Below are 26,519 nucleotides of genomic sequence, written 5' to 3' on the forward strand. Positions count from 1 at the left end.
ATGGCTTTCACAGAGGTTGACAGCAACTTCAGACAAACAAGTCCATGGCTTTTGTTCCTATCTCAACCTTTTTTTTTTTTTTTTTTTTTTTTTTGGTCCATGGTGTTTAAAACTGCTGACCTGCATCCCAGGGCAATTCTCCTCCCTTGGTTTTGGTCCTGCTGTGTATTGCGGGCTTTCCTCTGGCCCATAGTAAGACGTTCTCTTTAACCTGTTTTCAGTGCTCTTCCTCCAGCTGCCATCATATAGACTGTGGTCAGGGTCTCCTCTGCTCTCTGCCTCCACATACACACGGAGTCTACTCACGCTTTGAATGATGCCAACATCTCAACCTCTCGGCTTAAGCCTCAGACCCTTTTTTCCATCTGCTCCTCACTTTCTCTACCTAGAGGTTGCACTCAGCCTTTACCTCAAAGGTTCTAAAACTGAGCTCATTAACTTCCTCCCCAGCTTCCCCTACTGGGGCTTATGGTGTCCAGCTGGAATCTCCGCATCTTCCAGTCTCCTTGGACCCAGGTTCCATCAGTCAGTCAGTTGCCTACTCAGCCCTGTTTTCCCATCTCATCACTTCCTCTCACATTTGTCCCCCTCCTTCCCATCCCCATCTCTTACCTGAGCCATTACCATATCCGCCCCACCTGCAAACGTCTCCCTTTAGTCTCTAGGCAAGGTTAAGAGTCATACCAGTCTCCTACTCAAGAATCTTTAACAACTCTATATGCCTGTTAAAAAAATTCCCACTCAACATTCCCCATGCCCATCCCTGCAACTTCGCCTCCTTTCCTCTGTTTCCACATGCCCAGACCCTGCTTGTCCTCCAAATCCATGTGCAGATTCCTTCACTTCCATGCTGTTTCTCATAATGTCCCCTGATGTGAGTCAGCTCTCCATCTGAAATCCCACGATGCTGTGTCCTCCCTCTTTTGGGGACATGTGGTCCATTCTTCCAATTCCATATTATTACCAGAAAGGAAGCTCATTAGGTTTAGAGTTTTCATCCTGCTCATCTTTCTATTCTAAACACCTGGCAGAAGGCCACTTCCTTCCCAGAGTAGATGTCCTATAAATGTAAAGTGAAAGTTGGTTGTGTCCTGTAAATAGTCATTACAGTAGTTTAAAGCAGTAAATCAAGATTTGAATTCTTTTTCTGACCAGATCCCCACTGTCTTCTGGCCACTCTGCTAACAGCAGACAGAGATGCCTGTGGGCATTTGTTCTTTTCTTTGAGTGCTCATTGCAGTGTGTGTTGTAGTCACTTCCCCTGACAGCCTGAGAGCTCTTGAAATACAAGATCCAGTGATCTTTGTATCTGTCAGCTACCTAACACACAGTAGATAAAACATGGGTGATGATTAAGCTCACCATTTATAAAACACTAATGACTGTAGAGGGATGTTGAATCACTTTACAAAATAAAGTTTTGACCATTGAGTTGAGCCTAAGTGAGCCCAAGAAATATGTGTTAAAGTGTCCTTGGGTTGACACATGGGTGTGAAAAGCTAAGGAGTAAAATACAGATCTAGACACATTCTGGATGTTACGGAGGCCCTGTATTTGGAAAACAGACCACAGGATCTTGGCTGACGCCTACTTATTTTTTTTGGTGTTTGCCAGCACACATACATACCACTTGGTTTCCTGTGCTTCCTCGTAATTTCTTCTTTTTTAAAATTTTTTTTATTTTGCATGTGAAGGCTTGGTAGGGAGCACACAAGATAGCCTACAGAGTTTCCATCTTTCCTTCTAGGTAGGGCTATAATCTATTCCAGGTGTAAAAGGAGTACACTCAGTAGAAACAGTAGGAACTGAATTTCAGATGGACAATTCCAACCTGCTAGTAAAAGCCAAAGAAGAAAAGATACTATATTGGTGTTTTCTACTTAACAAAATGAAGTATGAAATGTTAGGCTTCTGAAACTCCATCACCAATGGGGAACGTGTTGCTGGTTGGTTTTTCTCACTGTGGAGATTCATTTATACCAAGCTGTCTTCCCCATCTGAGAGAGAGTAGGTCAAGGTTACGAGTGCATTTTGTACACAAAGCAACGGTAAAGATGTGAGACCTCTGTCTCACCTGGTTCCTGCTTAAAACCCTCCAGTGGCTGTCTACTTTGTCTTCAGAATAAATTTAAAGTTCAGCATGGAAAGCTGGTATTCCGGCCTCATGTCTCTCTGGGATTTTTCCTCACCCTTCTTCCCTTCCGTGTATCCAGCTGCAGCCATGCTGAGCCCTGTCTCTGCAGAGTCCTGCTGTCTCACACCCTAGGCCTTGCCAGTTCTTCCTGGATCACCCTCCTCATTACTCCATTCACCTGATTAATTTCTACTTATCCTTAAAAACTGAAACTTGTCTCCTCCAGAAGCCTTCCTGACTCTTCCTGTCTGGCTGAGGGGCCTCCCTTTTGCTCCTACAGATCTCTGCACTCTCTTTAGGATCATAGCACTGATCATACTCTGTTGTCACTGTCTGTTTTTCATCTCCCCCAGGACCATCAGTCTTGAAAGCAGAGGCCATCATTTAAATTTTGGGCCCCCAGAGCATGTCAGATTACCTTGCATACCCTAGGCAGTCAAATGAGCTATTGGAGTGAATGACTCTAGTCTTAAGTGTTGGTGTTTTTGGTGCCATGCATTGGCCATGACACTCACAAGGCCGAGTTACAATGGCAGGTCTAAGGCATAGACCCTTAGGTTTCTCATACTGAGCATTGGGAAAATGCTTCATGTTCAGCTAAATTTAAATGCTCTCATTAGTCATGAACTAAAATCCATGCAAGCTGGGAAGTTTGAGGCAGAATTCCTCATAGATAGTGGGAGGAACCAGACAATTGGCCAATCCATATCGAATCTGGTGGCAAGGAGTGCTATTAAGAGAAAGGACAAGGGAAAAGGGAGGAAAGAACAGGTAGGGCAGTTTGGGAGAGGATTATTGATGATGGAGATCATTTACAGACCTATCAGTTGGATACCCAAGGACCTTACTCAAAAGCTGGAGGTGATCTTGAAAAAAATATACAAAAGGAAATAGACAACAAAATGGTTGCCAAGAAAGCCTATAAAGTTTGGAGATTTAATATGCTCTCACCAGCCTTTTTGCAGCAGGTTGACTTGTGACCATTCTGTGTGCATTGTTATCCCTACGTGCCAGGCATTCTGGTCTCTTGTACTCGCCACAGCACCTATGACGTTGCCAGTGTTATCATCTCCACTTTACAACTGAGGAACCAGAGATTTGCTTGACTGAGAGGCTCCGAGCAGTTAGGAGGAGGCTCAGGTGCATTCTCTGGGTAGCTGAGGAATCACCTGTTTTCCAGTTAATCCCTTGGTTGCCCCATCTATGTAGTGGGAAGTCATATTTCCCATTTCATAAGGATCAGTGAGGGACCTTATAAAAAGCACCTAATAATTGCTAGACATAGACCCGGCTAAGAGAGTGAAAGTCAGCCTGGATCTCACTTCCAGATCCCTCTGGCTTCGTGAAGGCTTACACCCTACACCTGAGCCCAGCATCACTCAGCACTACTCCTGTGGGTGACTTCGGAGTAAGAGCTGTCCTAAGGGAAGAACCTAATGCTTTAATAGTGATTAAAAATATAGCATAACTTAGAGCCAGGACTTTCTTACACTGCATGGAAGTAGGTGAAAAGAAATTAAAATGGTGTGAAACCCACTGAGTTTGCTGGTTCAGAGACTCCTGCTGCTGGGGTCAATTTGTAAATAACTCTGCTTTGAAGTGTGGCAGTTCATTCCCGTTCCTGATCGACCATCACCTTAAAGCTCTCCGTGTATCTAAATATATGTGCTTACACTCAAGATGTGTTCCTTCCTCCTGAGTATCTGATCTTTTAAGAAATCTCTGCAATGGTTCATAACCAGCCATACATTGTGACTGACTCCTTGAAGTCGGTAGGTCTTTCTCCTCCAGCCTGGTCTTAAGGAGGAAGCACTGTGGCCTTGCCCGTGGCCTCTGCGCTCCAAATATCACCTGAAGTTGCTAGTAATCTCTCTATGCTTGAGGCCAAGTCACTGATATAAAGGGGCTTTTGTACTCAACATTTGTCACTGGATTTTCAGTGTAGTAAAGACATCTATACAATCTAAATGAACAACAGGGAACCTTACTTCCTCATCACACAATTCAGAAGAGTCACAAGTGACATATGCATTTGGTATTATAAGAGCTTCTCAATTAACAATGGCAGATACCACCCAGAGCTTCCTCCAAAAAAATGTTAGAAAAAAGTTCCTTCATCACACGTTTGTTTCCCTACAAATCTCCCTCCTGTTTCAAGGATTTTTAAGAACACACTTTGAGGTCCAAATACCGTTTCGTGCGAAAGGAATGCCTACAATGTTTGCTAATGACTGTGGCGGCAAAAGAAGATGTTTTCAAAACTGGGGCATGCAGGCGCCCCAGGTTATGCTCCTGTTTCTCCGCTGACTGGCCGGGTGACATGAAGCCAGCTCTGCTTTTCTGAGCTGCCACAGGTCTTCATGCAGAATGGATAGATAGTCTGTCTGTACAGTACGTATCTGGGATGAGAGTATATTCCTGATGGGGAAAAAATGATAAGACATTTTTTACAGTGAGAATGTAGTGCTAAATATCTGAAAGGAATCCATGAGGACCTTCTCATGGATTGCAGAGGGCTCTATATTCATGGCCTTCAAAGGTGACTATAGGAAGTCATGGTGCATTTAAATTTAATACAGGGTCCCTTTTACACCTGTGCACTTCACAAGCACCTGTGCTACCAGTGGGTCCCAAAAAGAGAGACAGTTGCACATAGAGATGTCGAAAGTGGCTTCTGGATGCCTAATATCATCTGTTTCAGAGTTTATACTTATTGCTAAATCACGGTCAAAACCAGAAATTATGCTTTTGGCTTCTTTGGATGGCCATAGATTGGGAATGTTGTTTCATTCAGATCCTCCAATGTTCTAGACCCAGGCTTGTTTCAGTAGAAGTGGGTCAGTGTTTCAGTGGGAAGGACCTATTAACCCCAGTGTCCAAAGAGAGAGGGACATTTGGTTAGTTGGGTTTTCTTTTTAAATCTGGGTTTACCCTGGCTGGTGTGGCTCAGTGGTTTGAGAGCCAGGCTGCAAACCAAAAGGTCTCTGGGTCAGTTCCCAGTCAGGACACATGCCTGGGTTGTTGGCCAGGTCCCCAGTTGGAGGCATGCAAGATGCAACCTATTGATGTTTCTCTCCCTCTCTGTCTCTCTCCCCTCCTCTCTTTCTAAATACAAATAAGTAAATAAAAATTTTTACATCTGAGTTTTCCAGAGCACTTTTTTTCAGTTTGAACTCTTTCTGGATCTGTGTAACATGTTCATTGAGCACATGTTTTGAACTAGGCCCTGAGCTTCGTTCTGGGGGATATGAACTTTTTAAAAAGTTACAGATGGATAGGTGGATAGAAATGAATAGATATATATCCTGCTTGCAAAGAGACCCTAAACAAGCCCCCGTGCAGCATGGTGAGAACTAGTGGGAGAGCTCAGAGAGGGGATTGAATGAGTGTATCCAGAAAGATCAAGGAAGACCTTCCTAGTGGTGGTAAATTTGAACTGAGCTCAGTTTTGAGAGATGGTCAGAGTTTGCCAGGCTAAAAAGTAGAAGGCATGGCCAGAATGTGCAAAGGTACAATGAAAAGAGGCATCCAGAGTGCACAAGAGGGCACTTGCCGCATGGCTGGCTGTCAGCACAGTGTGGGAGGAGTGGGGATGGGGAGACGGGGAGGGGTCTGGGAAGGTGGAGAGCCAGAGCACCGGGGCTCAGTGTGGACTTGTTCCTGTGAGAATGGGTGGGTGCCACAATCAGAATTACTTTTAGAAAAGGAAGGAATCTTAGAGGTGAAAAAACATGAAAAGAGGAAGCAAGTTCGGAACGCTGTGCAGTGGGTGTGTACACAAACCACCACGGGGGCCTGAACAAAAGGGGGAGAAATGGAACAGTGAGTGGGTTAGAGTAACAGCTTTTCAAGAGGTAGAACCAACAAGACTTTTTCACCCACCAACTGTGTAGAACAGGGGAAATGAGTCAAGGATTTGTTCTGATTTCATTGCCTGATGGATGGGTATGCAATTGGAAGGGAAAAAATTAAGAGACTAATGGGCTTGTCCCCAAATACAGGACCTAATGAATTTGGTCCAGGAATCTTATTTAAGTCAGTCTTGCCTGAAGTCCCCCAAAATACAGAGAGAATGAGAACGTGAAGTTTCGTAAAATAGACCTTTGAGAGACCCTTTCAAAGAACTTAAAATATTATGGGACACTAATCTCCAAAAGAGAAGCTTGCCCGTTTTTTTTCTGTGTTATTGTCATTTTTGAAGACTAATTTTTTGTTTTGTTTTGTTTTGTTTCTCATCTATTCCCTGATCATATTTCAAGGTTTTGTTTTTACTCATCAGAATGACAGGAAGTTTTTAGTGTGTGTTTCCTTCAAGTTTGGCCTCAGCCTTATTTTCAGGACTAGGCATTTGTTTTCCAATTTGCTTCCATGACAACCAAGCCCAGAATTCCTATATATAGTCATCCAGCGTCCATTGTCCCCCTGGCCATTGTATCATAATCTTGTGCATCCAGGCCAGAGAACTCCACTGACGATAGAAGACAAGGAGGTGCTGGAGTCCTTTGCCTGGACAATTTCAAGGCATAATCAAAAGAAGGAAATAAAATAAATTGCCTGCCTCTAGAGATTTGTGGTCCCTTTAGATGCTATCCAGAAGGAGGTGAAATGGCTTGTGTTCCATGGCTTCGCTTCTAATATAAATTTCCTTTTGGAATGTCCCATAGAAAGAGAACATTTTGAGGCTCTTTGAAGGGAATACTTGGAAAGTTGCATTGGTGATTTATAGTTGGTTTTCTTCTGCATGCCAAGTTCTGCTCTATGTTAGTAGTACATAGTGGCCCTGGCTGGTGTGGCTCAGTTGGTTGGGTATCCTGCAGACTAAAAGGTCACAGACTCAATTCCTGGTCAGGGCACATGCCTGGATTGTGGGTTCAGTCCCTGGTTGGAGCATGTGCAAGAAGCCAATCGATCGATGTTTCTTTCTCGCATCAATTTTCTGTGCCTCTCTTCCTCCCACCCATCCCCTCTCTAGAATCAATAAAAGAAAAAAGATTTTTTTTTATTAGTACAAAGTGAACAACAAGTATCCTAAGAAAGAAAGGGAGTTCAATCAAGTTTCAAAGGAATTCAGGTAAAACCTAAGAAATCTTTTTAAATAAGTAAACTACTTGAATCTGTGAGTCATCTTGACAGCTCTATGCTATGTACTGTTTTCATAAACTAAAATAATAGATAGACAGGCAGGCAGGCAGGTGGGATTGGAGGTAAGAAAGTTGTTCACAGATTCAATCCAGCAAACATAATTCTTCAGTACTTTTATGAAAGGACCATGAGTCTCTGGCTATATAAGCACATAAGCTACTGTTTTTGTAGAGCTGAAGTATGAGCTCCACCAAGGCAAGGGCCCTTGGCAGCTATTTTCACTGATATAGCCAAAGTGCTTCAAAGTGTCTGGCATATAGAAGGCTTGCAATAAATATTTTCTGAATTAATATCAAATGGGAGACAAACATACAGATAGATACAGTAGAAGCTCTCTTATTTGAAGAGACTTGGAGTTTCTCAGTAGTATCTGAAAGTTTCTTAATGCAGGGAATCCTTTTTTCAATGCCTTTAAGCATTTTATTTTCACTGAAAATGCAAATATGTTTATTCACCAGTATTGTGATGTAGGGTCAAGCCCTGTGTATTGGAGTCTGGGTCGTTGGATTGGTTTTCCTCATTTATTCTCTTGTATAAACCAATCACCTACATTGCGTCATATGCTACTTCCAGTTTCAGTTTGGGTTTTGGTTTTTTTAAGTAGAACGATAATTTAGACATTTGTGGAACAGTCTGAGAGCAGAGTCCTTCTAGGCTTTGATGTTCTACTCAATCTCTCATAGTTGGTCTTGCCAAAACATTGTTTGACAGTAATTTTTTTTTAGCAACTTGACTTTTCAAAGCATTCAACGTAGCTTTCATAGAAATGACACATTTTATACCAACATATCATCATTTTAGGTAATATTAATTAAATTGAAGAAGCTCGGTAACAAATATAACTTGTATAAAGAAGTTTGGGAGCAAGTGAAACTGATTCTTGGTAGCATTAACTTGACTACTGGAAGTAGAAATGGGGGTTGGGGAGTGGCCTGCTGCAGGGTGATGTACAGTGCCAGCCCAGACACTGTGGCCATGGTGGTGGAGGTTGCTTAAGAGACCAGGTCCATGTAATGTGAGGTCTAGTGAGATCAGGTAAAGAATCATGCAGTGTATGTGTTGGTCAAGCACAGAGGAGAGCAGCGTTCTGTCTGCATTGTTGGAGAAAATCTTCACAGAATAGGTGACATTTCAGCTGACTGTTGAAGGGTGAGTAGGAATTTGCCAGACAAAAAAGAAGAGGAAGAGCACCAGGTAGCCCTGTTGAGGACTCTCACTGAAGGCATATGTAGAATGTGCAAGGAATTGGGAACTAAGCTTGAGGCTGGAAATGTGGACTTGGACCAGTATATACAGGAACTATATGTATTTCAGTCCTTGAGCATTGGGACATAATCACATCATAGTCATTAAGTGATATGTGTTATGTCTGGGATGTGTATGCTGGCCAAGCTAGAATAGATCTCAGAGGAAGGAAGACCAAATAGAAGGCTGTTAAGAGTTGCCCACCTGGGATCTGAGGACCTGAATGAACAATGGGAAGGGAGGCCAGGGGACTGGAGAGGAAATTCTTGGAGATGGGTCACGACACATATGTCTCTAGAACCAGGTACCTGGTTAAATGTGCTGCTACAGGAAATGTGTGACAATGTGAAGGAAGAATCTCACAATTTGAGCCCAAATGAAGTGACGAGCCATTCACTGACATTCAGACCACAAAAGCAGGCGTGTAGGCAAAGATAATGTCGGTTTTCAGCATGTGGAGTGTAAGGAGTCCATCAAACGTCAAGCTCAAAGGAGTCACAGCGTCACATGCAAACTCAGATCCTCTCACAGCTCACTGGGTTTCTCATTACCACGGATTCTGTCTTGTCACTACAGATACCTGGGTCACTATCACATACATGAAAATGCTTAGACTATTTCTGGCCTTTGCCTACATTAATTAGCAGCTGTACAATAGAGGCTCCATGACATTCAAAAATTCTCCTGGCTAGTAACTGAAGTGTGTCTTTAGCTGCTCTCTTATCATTGGTACTGTTTTATTCTCAGGTTTTTCTATTTTTCTCAGCTACAAATAGTGGACTGTATTTCTGGCATATTTGGGTCTTACTCCCTCCTCTCATACTTTGGCTAGTTACAGTATTTGTGGTTAAATTACCCACAGGTAATATTCTATTTCTGATTCTTTATACCACCAAACTTGACTTGCCAAATTGCCTGCTCTTCTGAAGAAAATTACAATCAATGCATTATTTTGAACTTTCTATGCTATTTTAGAACTTGAAGATTTAAAATTCTCCCTTCTGCAATCTGTTGCACCCTCTGATATATGTATTTTTTTTTTGTTCATACTCCTCTTCTTATCTTTATTTCTTTTCCGTATAGGAATTAAGTTACTCTTTTGTCATTGTGACAAGAATGTAGTTGTTTTAATATCAATTTACAAGGTAAGGTGGCGGTATGGTGAATTGAACTTTTGAGCATCTTCATGTCTAGTGTTGATTTCATTAACACACTTACTAATGCTGGTTAGTTTATTAATGAACACTCAAGGTTCTCTTGACATCTGCCCTCCTTCTCCATCATGCGCACATCCCATCAGATCACCAAGTGCTGATTTTTCTTTCTCCACTAGCTCTTTCTTGATGACTCTATTAAGACTTTTTTTTTTTTTTTTTTACAATCAGTTATTTATACATCTGACTGAGACAGGGAGTTGCTTGAAGTTAGGGACCAAGTCCAACTGTCCCAGAATAGGGTCTCCCTTTGACTTAGATGCTCAGTAAATATTTGCTGAGTGAATGGGTGTAATTTAAATCATTTGCCGCCTGGCCACCTCTAAAATGCGCTAGCCTAAAACCCTTTGTCTTTTATTTTTCTCCTGTACTTGATTCGCACTGACCTAAGAGCCTCTCTCCCAAGTCTGCACCAAAATCTAGCTCAAATATAATTAAATGGGGTTGCTGGCACCGAGGCACTTTTACTTTTTCACTCACAACCTCTATGCCGCTGCAGAAAATTGAGAATTGATCCTCCTGTACGGCTTCCTTTTTGGATCTCTCAGTGCATATGGGGGCTGTCTTCTGCAGCTCCCACAATTTACTGCCCAATTGATTCTTACTCTTCCTTAACCTTGCAGTAGTTTCACTCTCCTGTTACTGTTCATTTGTTCTCTCTGCCGCGTTTACTCCTTCAGTCAATGGCGTAAATTTGCTAGACATGGAGTAGGCCTATATTTTCATAACAGCCGACTGCTCTGATCTCTCCCATGGTAGCTCTGAGTTCCTAGAAGGCACCCCTCACGTCTTCTTTGACTTTGAACTTGTAGAGCCAACACATGGCCTGGCACCAAGAGGGTGTTGGCTCAATGTTTGTAGAGTTAGAATACTCGAGAAAGCTTCGTTCTGTCCTGTTTCCAGGTTCACTTGTTTGTCATTTGCGTTTATAAAATCAGATTGCTTACGTTTTTTGTTTTTGTGTGTGTGCTAATTTCTGGAGAAAGAAAGAAAGAAAGAAACCTTCAAACTGATCCTTACCAGGGTTTGGCTGGTGTTCTGAGGAGCTGGAATTAGAGCAAGAAATTTCCTATTTCTCTGGGAACACAACTAAATGAAAGGGATGGGAGGCCTCACCTGGAACTCAGCCCTTGCCCTGGTTTGAAATCCTGGGCTGTCTGAGAAGCACCTGAAAGCATCCCTCTCCCATTTGTATTTGTGTACATTTCTTTTCCCAGCAAAATCCCACCTCGGAAATTTCAGAACATTATTTTTTTAGGGCGATTTATGAAGCATCTCACTACACCACACAATTTGGGCCGGTGGATTTCCAGTTCTGGGTACTTCCTGTGCTTACCTGTGCAGCCTGCTTGTAGAAATGTCTCCTGTGTGCCCCTCCTCCCTACCACCACTCTTTTTTAATACAAAGCAGTTTGAAATTTTGAATATTTTTATTTCTCACAGATCTTACTTTATTTTTCCCCGTGTGCTGTGAAATGCTTTTTTTGTGTTTTCTTTTGTGTTCTGTTTAATGTTTTTTTTTTTTTTTTATCTGTTCTGTTATCATTTCTATGTAGTCAACTATTTTGGCCTTCCTACCTACCACCTTTCCTCTGTCCTCTCTGCCATATGTTTATTGCTGGTGGAACATTCAGATGTACTTTCTCATTCTCCTGACTTGCATCATGGGACCCCGGAGGTGGCCATTGGGTACAGACACTTGATAGACAAGACTCAAACTTTAGAGTCAGACAGATCTTTGTTCAAATTCTACCTCTGCCTTTTAGGAGCTGTGTGACCAATCATTCTCGGCCTAGGCGACCTCATCAGTAAAATTGGGCCGAGAACCTACATTGCACACCACAGTTGTGAGAATTAATTTCTGGCTCATCAGTAAATCCCAAACCCACGCCTTCAGCCACTGTGACCATCCATGCTAAAATTCTAGTTTGATCCTGATTTTACAAAGTATAATAATTTTCTGATTATAGACAATTGTCAAAATAGATTGCTGCATGCAACTTAATTAAATTTATTTTATAACTGTAATTATAAGTTACAACTTAATTCTGACAATTTTGCACATAAATAAAGTCACAAGTCGGAGAATTTAAGTCTCTTCTGAGACTGCGTGTCTCAGGGGTGGGTTGAGAATGTCTGGACCAACCATGGTCTTTGCTGTTGGTTCCTTTGTGGTTATGACCTGCCATACAGTAGATAAAGATATAACTTGTGTGACCTGGAGTTGGGGACAGAGTTTCCCACTGGATTCACACTCCTGTGCTTCCGCTGCTATATTTCCTCCTGACCATAAGTCTGGCTCTAAGCACAGACTGTTTTCCCTTTCTTTTCCTTTAGCTCAAGAATGAAAGCCAATATCCTTAATGATGACTTTTAACTTAGGCAACATGCCCTTCACACCTAACAATCTGCTTGTCTCCTAACCTGAGCACAAAACGACCCTGTTCCTGCTCTTCAGCCTGTGCTCGATGAACAAACTATAGAGTTTTTTGTAGCTTAGCAAGTGAGCTTTTTAAAGATCAGTGGAATGGTACATACTCATGTCTTTGTCACTTTAGTGCCAAAGTGGAACATTATTCACAAACTCCAAGCGAGAAGAAGTGTTTTGGCACCAGAGAGGCAAGTTAAGCTCTAAGAAGACCCCAAAACCTACAACCTGGGCATATTACAAATGTGTAATTAAGTGGTGGGATTTGCTTATTTTTATAAATAAACCTGCCCATCTGATTTAACCAGGGGAAAAGAAAGGAGGTTATAATGTGGATACATATGCCTTTCCTGTTGCGTGGCCGTTTCAGAACAGTGAGGAGCTTCCATTTCTTGAAGTGCTTTCCCACCACTTTGTGCATTTTTATTTCTTCAGGTTTCACATAACATATAAATAACAGAGTTAAAATGTAGAATTCTTTTTTTGAGATGAGTGGAATAATATGGTATGTTCAACCCTAGAGACAAGAAGAATGTGTTAAGTCAAAGGAGGTGCCTTCCCTTGTAGGGATCTACTGGGTAGTCTTATGGATATTGGACAGCTCTCGGGCAGCAGGACGTGGCTTTGGCCTCGCTGGTCACAGAAATTCTATTCTGAAGAGTTAAGAGGAGGCCAGGAGGAGCACTGAGGGAGCTTGTCAGGGGATGCTGGTGTTACAGTGTCTAGCCCGCAGCTCACTCGGTGTTAACGAGAGAGGTGGGGTGTGCTTGGGGTTTCATTGTGCCTGTGTTTTAAGCAGAAACTAGCCTTGAGGGCTTAAATAGAAAACATCTCCAAACAATCCGTGAAATGGTAAACAAACCTGCTATTGAAAGAAAGAATGAGAAGTTGACAATGGCGTTATTGTGATCTGGAGTGGGTTCATCAGCGAGGTCCAGGAATAAAGAAAAGGGAGATAAAAGAATTGGGTAGAATGAATTCAGTTGTGTCCTTCCTTTCTTCCTTTGTCTTCACTTTACACCTGGTAATGAACCCATGGAGGTTCGGAGATATTGTTCAAGTTTCCTTTTGTTTTATTTTTGTGTGTGTGGCAGGCTTGTTGACAATTTCCAAAGGGGTTTTCCTCTGTGTGAGGAATACAAATGGGTGCAGGGGGAGCAGGACAAGAAGCAAAGAAAGTATTTTAGTATTTTGAAGGCAGGAGGTGCCCTCCCAGTAAGGGAGGCTGCTCTGATTTTGTTTTCCTTTTCAAAGAGGCCAACGGGATGGATGGTACTAGTTTCCTCAAATACAGGTTTTACAGAATTCCTCCATGCCCTGCCTGGGGGAATCGTGCTTTGGAAAATTAAGTGTCCATCAAATCGGGAGGAGGCTGTTACAGTTCCTATCCCCTTTCCCCTCTGCTTTTTGAAAGGCTTAAGAAAAGAGCCCTTTGTTTTCTTTTCAAGGGGAGTTGCACTGAAATTCATCTGTGTGGTATTCCTGGACTTCATCATGTCCTTCAGAGGCAGCTGTAGGTTACACAGGACCATGTCACCTCTTTCCTAACCTCAACACTCAAAGCAGCGTGTTAGGAAAAGGTTCAGAACCTTTTTTCCTCTCTCTCTTTTTCAAAAAAAAAAAAAAAAGATTCATTTATTTATTTTTTAATTTAAAGAAGAAACTCTGATTTTCCCTCCCATTTAGGTCTGATCCCCACTCCACGCCACTGCAGCTTCTCAGGGTTGAGATTTGTGCCTGTCATTTCTGACCTTTCCCTCCGGGTGGCAAACTTTAAAATACCTTTCAGAGAAACTTGTTTGGAATTTCATTTTAATGGGATTCATGAATAAATCTCCATCTTAACGCTGACTAAGCTTGAAACATCCATTCCCAGAAAACACTATTGGATTTTTATATTTTAAAATTTAAATCGCTTGACTGTGAAGGCATAAAACATTTTTATATTTGTGTGTGCTGTGTGCTTGAGCATTTCTGTTAAATACTTTTTTTCTTTTGGGGGGGTGGGGAATGGGCTTAAATAATTCTGGGCTGCAAAAGGGAAGATACTGCAATCATCCACTTGCCTCGCTCAGGTCGAGTCCTGTGTACGTTACGTGGGTTTATTTATCACACCTACAAGGACTGGTATTCTGTGGCAGCCTGTTGCCACACTGTAATTTCCTTTAAAAAAAAAAAAAAAAGTTTACTTTCTTCCTTCACTTTGAAATCTTTAACCTCAGAATTTTATTTGTAAATGGTATGAGCCCTCCAAGTCAGATTAAAAGAAGTGATACTTCCTCCCTCCCTACCTTTCCCCTGATAAGTGTTGTAGGATGTAAATGAAGATGAAAGATGGGCTCATAGCCGTTCCCTTAAAGAAAAAAAACAGAAAACTCAAAACGAATGTCAGGGGTTTCAAGCATCAAACCTCCACTGTGTTCTTTGTGTCCGGTGTCATTTCCCCCCCATCTGTCTACAGACTCGTCGTACTCAGAGCCTCCAGATGTTCAGCAGCAGTTGAACCACTATCAGTCTGCTGCTCTGGCAAGGAACAACAGCCGTGTTAGCCCTGTGCCTCTGTCTGGAGCTGCTGGGGGTGCTGAGCAGAAAACCGAAGCCGTTCTTCATTGCGAATTCTGTGAATTCTCCTCTGGCTACATCCAGAGCATCAGGCGCCATTACAGGGATAAGCATGGCGGGAAGAAGCTCTTCAAGTGCAAAGACTGCTCTTTTTACACAGGCTTTAAGTAAGTGGCAGGAGAAACGGCCTCAAAAAGCAAGGTGGCTGCACCTGCTCCACCCCTCACCACACCCTTCGTACACTCTCCTACCTGGAGCTCAGTGGAGGCCCCCCTGCCCATAGGATGATGCAGGGGTTGAGTATAGTCTTTACAAAAAAAAAAAAAATGCTAGCTCCAGAAAACCACTCTGGGGATTGTGAAAGGGATGAAGAGCTATGTCAGAACAAATGAGTTTAAAAGTCAAAGCAAATGGGCAACTGAGCAGTGTGAGATCCTGGCAAAGGACTTCCCTGACCCAGTCAGTGCATGAAGCAATGAGTGTTTTCCCTTCACAGCACTGTCACTATCTCCTTTTCCTTTTATCTGTCTGTGGAAAAAATGTGTTCTTGAAAGTCAAAGTCAAGGGAGAACATTCAGCAACAGTGACGTGCCCACTTCCCTTATAGAAAAGTCTTCTTAAGATCATGTTATTTAAAAAACCCAGAGAATCAAGACTCCAACACTGTGAAATCTACACATGGGCAATCATAGAGAGGTAGTTCCTATCTAGAAAAAGATAATCCACAGTCACCTTTGCTCCTGTGTGTGACAGCATGGGTGAATTAAAGAATGGAGTGCTTCCTATCATTTCATCTAAACTCCGGTGATTTAATCTCATCCTGTGAGATGTTTAGGTTAGTGGTACAAGTATAGAATGTGGGGCCTGACTGCCTGAGTTTGAATCCCAGCTTTGCTCCTTACTGGCTGTGTGACTTTGGACAAGTCACTAAGCCTCTTTGTGATTCAGGTTCCTTATCTGTGAAATAAAAATAATAATAGTACCTACCTCACAGAGCTCTTGTGAGGAATAATGAACCAATGTAACTAAGTGCTTAGAATAGAGCCTAGTGCAAAATAAACACTAAAGAATGTTATAACACAGATACAAAACTAAAACTAATCACATTAGGTGCTATGTGACAGATATAAAGCCATTCTTATCTGCTCCTATTGCACTCAAACCTGAGCCTTCAGCCCCTGCTCTACTCTAACACAGGCTCCACATGGAGAGGCTGGCGAAAGCAGGCGTCACGCCCAAAGGAAAACATGAATTGGACGAACAACAAGTCTCTTTTTCAGCAAGATCATAGTTGCTTGACTTTGATGGAAAATCTGTTGTCTCTCTGACTTTTCACTTGGTTCAGTTGTTTTGCAGATAAATATGTATGTGACCTTAGAACTGAGGGCCTGCTGACAGGTGTGCATGTTTCCCCAGAGAGAAGCACTGGGGTTAATAAGAGGACCTCGTCCATTCAGCTCTTGGTTCCATCCATTTCTATGAGACGTTTAAGTCTTTGTAAATAGTGAAGTTTTGAGAAGGATGAAGGGGGAGGCAACAGTACTTTTCTGCCTTCAAGCCATACAACAGCTCTGAGTTTAATTTATGTGATCCTCACGTCATGACTTCCTAGCTGACTTGCCCACCCTCCTTACCTGCAAAGAGTCATGAGGCAGTTGGTAAATCAACCAGCTTTAAAATAGTCCCTCTTCTTCCAAGCATGATGAAAATACACCCTTATAGGGATTTTGTTGTCGTATTTTTAACTGGCATTTTCAAGAATAAAATGTTTGGTAGACTTGTAGAAACCAATGGGGTGGGGGATGGGCGGAAAGGTGATCATTGGAATTAGTGGGATGATCACATTGTAATGTATAAAAATGTCAAGTCACTATATTGTACATCCAAAATTAATAACTAATATATGTTTTACCAACTATACTTTTTTAAAAAAGAATTAAGTATTTGGAGGAATCCATTTCTTTTTATACTAAGTCCTGAACCCAGACAAGGGTCAAATTTCCAAAAAGAAGTGACCATTGCATGACAGTGTTGGTTACTGGGCAGGTGACCAAGGACCTCCTCGTAGGCAGCAAACATGATTACCATCTATGGCTTTGGCCCATCAAGCCAGGGTATCACACCAGGAAGTTCTGCAGTAAGGTTGCGGGCGGGGGATGTGTGAGTGAAATGATCCTATTCGCACTCATCGCCCGTCTCCCCACCTCTCTCCCAGATCTGCTTTTACTATGCACGTGGAAGCTGGGCATTCAGCCATTCCGGAGGAGGGCCCCAAAGACCTTCGCTGTCCTCTCTGCCTCTATCACACCAAATACAAACGCAACATGATTGACCACATCGTGCTGCACCGAGGTAACCTTCCTCACTCGGCTTTCTTGGGCTGCAGGGGGTGGGTGGCACGGGGGGCCTTGCAGGGATGCGTTCTTAAGGTGGTAGTGGCACCTTGGCCCTGGTCCTTTGTTCCTCACCTTACCTCGGGGCAAAAAGCCACAGGAATAACCACCGTGACAGTCAACAAGACTGAAAACAAACCTTCCTGCCCAGCGGATTTCCTCCACGTGGAGGGAGGCAAAGGTGACGGGTTCTGCGGTGAGCACTTCCGTAGGGCTCCCGAGCTTGCAGGATTTTTAGATTCTGCGTCCTTGGCTCTCACAGCTGTGCTTGGGAAGCAGTGAGGGAGGAAGAGAATGAGCGGCTGAAGGCTTATTCTAAAATGCAAAGAACTGTATGTTGTAAGCAGTTCTTTGGAGGAAGACCAAAATGATGATTTCCAAAGCAGAATGTGGAATTTCCCTTGAAATGGAGAGAGAGAGAGAGAGAGAGAATTAGGAATCAGAGTGGCCTTATATTTATTAGAAAACACATAGGTTTTGGATAAATTCTGGTTTTAAAGCCCCCTGTGTTGAATCTCTCTCTCATCTGAAAAAAGAGATGACGGTTATGCCTGTGAAATACCAGGTGAAGTGTCTAGTGTGTTCCCTATGGGATGCATCACTGGGTGTCCCATAAGGGTTGGTTCCTATTTATAAACAGGGACCCTTCTTTTAAGTTCTCTTTGGTTTTTCTTTGAATTTGCTCTTGGCCAATTAAAACACTGTTGAACAACAGGCTGCTTCTGCATTGGAAGGAAAAATATGTTTATATAATAACTACTTTGTCCTGAAAGAATGCAAGCCAGAGGTAGATGGAAAAAAGATGGCTAGAACACCTGCTGCCAGTCTCTTGCTGTTTCCATCTACTCTTCTTCCCTTCTGTCCTTCATTCCTTCCCTCCCATCCTTCTTTTCTTCCTCCTCCTTCCCATCGTCCTTGCTTTGCCTCTAACCTTGGAAAGCTTCTTAGTCTTGGCCAATTGCACCTCGAAAGCACTGTGGTTTGTCTTCTGCTGTCCTGCTGAGATATCACCCACTCTGAAATACTAGCTGTATTGGGGTGCTTTGAAAGTTTCCAACATCTCCTCAGAACCACTGCCTTTGTCCTGTGTTTGCTGTGACATTTCACCCACCTCTACAGCACACTGCATGAAAGACCCACAATTAACATTCTCAGATTCCCCTTCTCCCAATGGCGCACTAATGGGATATGAGATCGTGGCTGGCTAGGATATCCACCTGTAAGCTGGGAGAAGCAGCGTAGAAACATTCAGGCAGGATTCTTGGCCTGAGTGGTCCCACCTGGCATTCTGCCTCAGTCACCTGGCTTATGGTTCTAAGCCCATGTGTCAAAGTGGCTTTGTGCCCCACTCAAAGCTTGGGGAAGGGCCACGAATAGTGTTGCTGCCGAGCAGACAGAAATGATGAGGCCTCGCTTCTGTGGTTGATTCCCTCTTTTCCCAGATTGCTGTTGGGCAGGATCAGAGTGATGCCCAGTGAGCCTCTATGGTTTTCCTTCCCTGAGATGAACATTCAAGAAAGGGGGAGGCAAAGTAAAAGATGCACCCTGCCCTGCCTAGCTGGGTGGCTCAGTTGGTTGGAGCATTGTGCTGTGCACTGAAAGGTCACGGGTTGGATTCCTTGTCTGAGCATATACCTAGGTTGCAGGTCTGATCCCCAGTTGGGGTATGTATGGAGGGCAGTCAATCAGTGTTTTTCTTCCACATCAGTGTCTGTGTGTGTGTGTGTCTCTCTCTCTCTCTCTCTCTCTCTCTCTCTCTCAAATCAATAAAAACATGCTCAGGTAAGGATTAAAAAAGAGAGAGAGAGATGAAATGCTAGTGGCCGTGAATTTACAGTTAGAGCGTGACACTGGACAAAGTCCTTCTTACACACTCAATGTTACTTCATCTTCCAACAACACGTGAAGGAAAATACTATTACTTATAGTCTTGTTTGTCATATGAGAAAGTTGAGGCTGAGAAAAATGACTTATTCTGTAATTTCGTGTAGTTATTTGTGGTCATTTCGCAAAGGATTGATGATGTCTTAAAGATATTTGTACAGAACTATAAGATTAAAAACAAATGAGGAAATTGGGGCAAATGCAAAATAAGGAGAAACCAGGAGAAAGTTCACCTGAGGGTATGACAGACTTCACCAAGAGTGGGCACTGAGTGAGCCAGGAGGCGCGGGGCACTTGGTAGCCGTGGGCTGCACCTTTGGCCCTGAGACTCCTGCCTACCGTGGGTAACAAGAAAACAGAATCAACTGGATTTACACTTCATTGGACTTTTGAAATTTTGTTCAGGAAATTTTCAGGAATCCTAGAGACTGAAACCTGAAAGGGATTTCTCCAGTGGATTCTCCTGAAAGGGACAGTGTATGACATAGTGCATGTTGTCCCTGCCGTAAATGTAGCAGTAAGTCCCACAGGGCCCATTCGAGCTGAAATAATTCAGCCCAAGGCAGCCACCCAGTAAGCAGTAAAACTAGGAGCCAACCTCAGTCTTGATCCCTTGACCCATCCATCGTATTGCCTGCCACTGTTTATTTGTATGGATAATTTATATGAAAAGGGCATCTGAGTATATGAATATTGGCCTTATTTGGGTTAGAAAGTGCACAATCTGGAATGAACATGAGAATCTGAGGGCTGGTAGTAATGATGGCAATGCTAACAACAATAACTAGAGTTACTATTACCAAGTGCTTATTATGTAGCAGGTGCTCTTCTAAGTGCTTTCCAAACATCATTTTATGGTATTCTCACAAAACCCTATGTGGTGGCTATTACTGTTACCCCTGAACACAAGGGGGAAACCAGGTTAAGAAAGGCTGAGCATCTTACTTAGCGTCAAATGACTAATAATTGATGAGATCAGAACCCAGTCTTGTCTGACCCACAGCCCTTGCCTTTAACCACCAGGCATCACTGTCTTGCCCTTGGAAGGTGGTTGGTGTCACTGCTGAACCGCCAAGTTGGTGGCTGTGGCAGCTGGGCCTGGGGATGGGGTTATCTGTAGGGCTGGAGGTCAGAAGCAGAGCCCACGGGACCACAGATGGCGAGGTCCTCCAGGACAACCATGTCTGCCACCTGTGTCCTGGCCTGGCTTTGGTGTCCATCCCAACACAAAATGGTAGCTCAGTGGGAAGCTGGTCTTGAAAAGTCAACAGACAGGGCTGAGTGTCTGTCTTGTAGTTTAGAGTTGGGGCTGATCTCAAAGTAACCAGATGTGGCTCCCTCTGCACCTGTACCTTCCTTGCTCTGTGGATGAATAAAACAACTTTGGTCTCTAGGGCCTATAGTAAGACATCTTTGCGAGGCCTTCGTTAATTAAAATACTTGGGATGAAAGGCAAGAAAAACAACAACTGAACTGTTTCTGAAACTGAGCTACTGCTTGCCAAAATGGAGTTTCCTTAGCTTTTTATCTAAACAAATGGATGTATTTAAATAGAGAGGAAAGAAAAAGAGAATCTGTTTCACTCATGGGAAATGTGAATGAGAAATACTAGTGGATTTATGTTGGGTATGGCAGAAGAGAACATACTGTTCATTCATGCATCCAGCAAGCATTCATTATTTGCTTGTTACATGCCACGCTTTGCTGGGTTCTTTGGGTAAGATGGGGCATTTAAGACCTAGCACTGGCCTTCCTCAAGGAGAGGAATTGTGCATTAAGTATGTATAAAAGAGTGAGTTACAAGTCTTAGGAGGTTCACAGTGGCAGATATACTTCTGTTTGGGGTCAAGAAAGCGGAAAGGGTAGCTTTTACCCAGCCGTAATGACATTTCAACAAGCAAATAGGACAAGATGAGGTACATTAGTTTCTTGGGTTGCTTAAAACAACAAAAATGTATTCTCTCACCAGTCTGGGGCCTAGAAGTCTGAAATCAAGGTTTCAGCAGGGCTATGCTCTCCCCAAAGGCTCTAGAGCAGAATCCTTCCTTGACTCTTCCTAGCTTCTGGTGGTTCCTGGCATTTCCCTTCTTGTAGCTGCATCATTCCAATCCCTGCCTCTGTCTGTACGGGCCTTCTTCCTTGTGTGGGTCTCTCTGTGCAGCCTCCTCTTCTCATAAGAACACCGGTCATTCACTTTTCCAAAGAGGACATACAGATGGCCCATAGACATGAAAAGATGTTCAATGTTACTAATCATCAGAGAGATGCAAATTAAAACCACATTGAGATAACACTTCACACCTGTCAGAATGGCCATCATTAATAAATCAACAAACACGTGTTGGTGAGAATGTGGAGAAAAGAGAACCCTTGTGCACTGTCGGTGGGAATGCAGACTGGTGTGGCCACTATGGAAAACAGGATGGAGTTTCCTCAAAAAATAAGAAATGAAACTACCATATGACCCAGCAATTTCACTTCTGGGAATACAATATTCCCTCACTTATCGTGGATATTACGTTCTAGACCCCCTACACCCCACGATTGGTGAAAATCCACGAAGTAGGACCCTTACATTTATTTTAGTATTTATATATATTTAAGGCTTTATAAACCCTTCCCACACTCTTATAAACGGTTCCCAGTCCCTTAGTAACCTTTCCCACTCCCTTATTACCTTTTCCACACTTTTATAAACACTACTTATGTTCTTAAACATATTCTACACTCTTAAACCCACGTAACTTTAACAACGTACATATACAGTACTGCAAAATCCCATGATATAGCGAAAAATCCATGATAAATAATTAAATATAATATTTTTTAAAATCCTGCGATACAGTGAGGCCATTATAAATATACCGCGATATAGCAAGGGACTACTGTATATCTGAAGAAACCCAAAACTCTAATTTGAAAAAATATACAGGGTGGGGCAAAAGTAGGTTTATAATTGTGAGTATGTGAAACAGAGTTTAGCCTTATATTATTTATTAATTATTACATCATTTTCCATACAAACAACTGTAAACCTACTTTTGCCCTACCCTGTGTATACCCCTATGTTCATTGCAGTGTTATTTAGAAATAGCCAAGACATGGAAGCAACCCAAGTGCCCATCAGTAGACTAGTGGATAAAATGTAGTGGCACATACATACAACAGAATATTACTCTGCCATAAAAAAAGAATGAAATCTTACCAGTTGTGGCAGCATAAATGGACCCAGAGGGTATTATGCTAAGTGAAATAAGTTAGAGAATGACAAATTCCATATAATTTCACTTATATGTGGAATCTAAAGAGCAAAATAAATGAAAGAAACAAAATAGAAACAGACTCATAGATACACATATCATACTGGTGGTTGCCAGAGGGGAAAGGGATTGGGAGGCCGGGTGAACGAGGTAAAGGGATTAAGAAGTACAAATTGGTAGTTACAAAAGTCACGAGGATATAAAGTACAGCATAGAAAATATAGTTGATAATATTTAATAACTATGTATGGTGCCAGGTGGGTACTTGAAATATCGGTGGGCAGGGAGACCACTTTGTAAAGTATATGATTGTCTAACCACTATACTGACACCTGACACTCATCATTGGTTTTAGAGCCCACCCTAATGCAGTACGACCTGATCTTGACTAATTATCTCTGCGAAGGCTTTATGTCTCAATAAGATCAGATTCTGAGGTCCCAAGTGGGCGTACATCTATGCAAGACACTATTTAACTCACTACATGCGGGAAGGAAAATTTTAACAAACAACTTGTGTGAGTGGAAGCAAGACGTGTTTACAGAGGAGTATTTGACTGCTCTGAGGGGATCCCAAAGGGAATAGGAGACCAGGCTGAAAATGTATGTTGCAGCCAAATGATGGTGGGCTTGGATACCAGTGCAGGAGTTTGAACTTGACTCAGTACACAGATGGGAAGCCAGGGGTCGGATGAGACACATGATGAATACTAATTTAGCACAAATTGGAGCAAAGGATTGATAAACCCATCTCTTTGAGGAACTATGAACTTGGGTGAGATCAACACTTCGTGAGGTTAGCCATGAGGGAAAAATCAACTGCTGAGGCTTTTGTTTCAAGGAGAAAGTTGGTGATAGGACTTCTGGTGGGTTTTCATTCATGCAACAAATATTTATTGAACATCCCTGGATGCTAGCATTTTTTTAGCTCTTGGGATACAGGCGTGAAGAGTCAGGCAAGGTTTGTGCACTAAAGTAAATTGAACTTTAATGGGAAAAGCTACAGTGAACAAAGGAATAGTTTCATGAGTCTACTTCCATTGAATTTATTACCATTGCAAGCAGGATGCCTCAAGTACAGCTTTGCCTATATGTACCTTGGGCACCTACAATGAACCTGAAAAACTGCGCACAGATTGAATTATAGAATGAAACACAGTTTTCCCAAATACTTGCATTATCATGGAGCTGTGTGATTTACTGATACTTGGTCTCCAGTTGGCATATGAACGTAAAGTTTCAGTTTCCCAACCTGTAACCCCAATACTTAAACAAACACTGAGTTTAACTGAAACTTGCAAGTGGGTGTCTTTTGGACTAAAACTGAACTCCCCTAATTTATCCAATCAGTATCATTTTTCTTGAGAAAAAATCTGTGAGATGGCCAATGTGTCATTTTATTCAGTGACATTACATGTTCTCTTCCATTCCCATCAGATGCGTTTGCCTGTTTGAATTAGAGGTATGGTTCCCAGTTCTCTCTGACTGGAGGGTGGTAACCTGGCTCACATGAAAACTTAATAACTTCTTATCAGGAGCTCTTGTCCTTATGTTTATGTGTGGCTCATTACAGTTATGTTTGGGGATGATTTTTTTTTTTTTTTTAAGAAACTGTTATTATATTCTTAATGGCTTTCTAGTACTCACCCTTGTCACGTATCTGGTTGAGAGGGAGTAATGGGTGGATCTTTGGTTTGGCCTGAAGAGGGTTTGGGTGCTTTAACGTAATCATTCTCCTGTGAAGTTTGTTGGAGTGAGTGACTTCCAAATCTCTCCCTGCTTCATTTGGACTTGGCACGTTGTGGGAGGAAACCCATGTGTGTTGTGGTCTGCCTTTCAGGAAGAATTTTTACTTGATGATGCTGGACTCCACAGGGATGTGGTTTTCACTGTTTTGAGCAGAAGTGACCCCACATTAGTGGCAATTCTGCAGCTTTTTCCACAGAGCACCACGGGAGCTGCACAGCACACACTTCTCAGTCCAACTGCACCTTAGTACCCACGTGCCTCAGCGTGGCATTGCTCTGAGGTCCAGCCTCTTGGGTTTAGGTCCAGCTGCAGCACCAAACATCTTTTGAGTAGGAGATGTTGGACACAATCTATCTTGTAGTCAAGCTGCTGAAGCCATAATATTTTTGCAGCCAGTGCTAGAAGCTGAGTCACAATGAGTGTGATTCAAGCTCTGATTTCTTACCTAAGGTAATTTTGAGAGGTGTGAAGTCAAGAAAGACCCACAGTTGTCGCTGCCCCCATAGAAAAAAATCCCGGAGTGCTGAGCTTCTGTAGCCAAGACGGGGCTCAGTCCATACTTGGAAACATTCCAGTCTCTAACTTTATGTCCTTCACTTGCCTCAGTAATGAATAACCTCATTCAGAAAACGCTGTCGGTCATTTGCCTGCCTTTCAAAGTCTGTCTTGTTTTTTTTTATCTTGGTCATGTTAGCTATGTTTTGGGAAAGAAAAAGTTCACATTTTTCTAAAGAATGTTAGTAAAAATCCATATAACTTGAGATGTTGGTAATATCTTAGTTTGGAAATGGGAAGTCTTGCATTTCAGAGCAATGAAACAGGGAAATGGCCTTCTATCAAGTCCAGAGATATTTGAAAGAAATTCAGATAGAAACGGTTGCCTTAGACATCTAAGTTTTTGCCTTTTTAAACAATTAGGAATGAAAGGCTCATATGTGTGCTGCATGCAGATCAGTTGTCCCCTTTTCTTTTCAGGGGTGAAGGAAGAAGGCACTGGCCAAGGTCAGGAGACCTGTCCTCCTAGGTCACAACTTTGTACTGAACTAGAAGAGAAGGAACTTTGAGGAAGTACCTGAATAGATCACTTCTTAGTTTCCACTTCAATAAACTGAAGATAATAAAACTGACTTTTCAGAGTGTTAGGAGAGTAACAGGTAGCTGTGAGTGTTGAGCACCTAACTATGTCAAAACATAGTGAGCACTTAATAAATTGTAGTGGTCGTTCATGGTAATTATTATTATTTAAACTCCAAGGCATTATTCCGAGTACTCAGGACTGGGTGAAATTCACTTAGATGCACACAGTGAAATAAGAAACTGCAAAGAAAACTAACCAAAGTGGCAGAGGAATTGAAAAGGAGACCTATAAAAAGTAACTTTGGGAGAACTGATTATTTACAGGGGAGAAGTAAAGACTGGAGGCTGCCTGAGCGGCTGTCTTCGAGGTGTTGGAGAGATCGCTATGTGGAAAATTAGCTGTTCTCTATCTCCACTGAGACCAGAAGACCCAGGGCACATGGCATAGGCTAGATCCGAAGCATGGAAGTGGAAGAAATGACAAAATAAAAATTAGGAACAAATGTGGAGAGAACAAGGAGAGTGTAGTCTCAAGGAGCGTGCCAGAAAAGTCCATGTGAACACTCCAAGTGGAAAAGCATACCCTCATTGTGCTGGTCCTCCTGGGTCAGCCTGTATCCCTATCTCTTGCTGGGGACACCAGCTTGTTCATGGTTCATGCCCACACGTGTCTTACCTAGAGCAGCTGGGGTTAATGCTTGGCGCTGGGCCTAGAGTGGTGGTTCTCAACCAGGGTTGACCTTGCCTTCCTGGGGGGCATTTGTCTGGAGGCATTTTTGGCTGCCACAGCTCGGGAAGAGGGTGCTACTGGTATCTGGTGAGTCGAGGCCAGCGGCGCTAATAAACATGCTATGATGCACAGAACTGCCCCCTACAACAGCAATTATCTGGCCCCAAAGTGTCCTACTCTTGAGAAACCCTGGGTTAGAAGAGCAAAACATCGTAGAATAGGCTTTCTTAAGGCTCACTGGCTCACACCAAAATGTTTTCTCCCTTGTTTACACCAAACCGTGGAACTGAATGGCTAGAAGACTGTTAAACAGTTGCTATTCTAAGAAAATGTGTGGATTACATTATAATCATGTGTTCCTTAGCTGTCTGCTCTACTTCAGTTTAAAAATATTTATATTTCTAAATAAGCCACTGACTCTTTGTATAGGGAAAATAACATATGCATTAGAGCTTCAGGGAGTAGGTTGCAGACACCACCTTCCACGCTCCCTCTGCCCGGCTTGTTTGCTGGCCAATTAATCGCTGCATTCAAGGACTCCCCTGCAGTGAGGTTGTGATGGTTGAGACTAATGCACGGCATTGGGTGGGAAAAACTCCCCAGGGGCCCAAAGCAAGCCAGCAACAAAGGGAGGGCTCACCGAGTGAGTCCCGCCAGCGCTCAGGATACTGATGCTCAGGAAACATTTCAGCTCAGTGACTC

At 42.7% G+C, this 26,519-nt stretch overlaps 1 protein-coding gene across 2 annotated transcripts in view; it reads left to right on the forward strand.

Moving 5' to 3' along the window:
- Nucleotides 1-26,519, forward strand: part of ZNF462 (zinc finger protein 462) — a 134,982-nt gene that overhangs the window by 82,890 nt on the left and 25,573 nt on the right. For both annotated transcript variants that reach the window (XM_090274522.1, XM_090274523.1), the window contains exons 8-9: nucleotides 14,625-14,892; nucleotides 16,941-17,077. In XM_090274522.1, the coding sequence (XP_090130648.1) occupies nucleotides 14,625-14,892; nucleotides 16,941-17,077 (405 nt within the window). The remainder of the gene's footprint in view (nucleotides 1-14,624; nucleotides 14,893-16,940; nucleotides 17,078-26,519) is intronic.

The sequence above is a fragment of the Furipterus horrens genome, unplaced genomic scaffold (genome assembly GCF_987537825.1).
Source record: "Furipterus horrens unplaced genomic scaffold, mFurHor1.1.pri manual_scaffold_4, whole genome shotgun sequence".
In the NCBI taxonomy this organism is placed as follows: Eukaryota; Metazoa; Chordata; class Mammalia; order Chiroptera; family Furipteridae; genus Furipterus; species Furipterus horrens.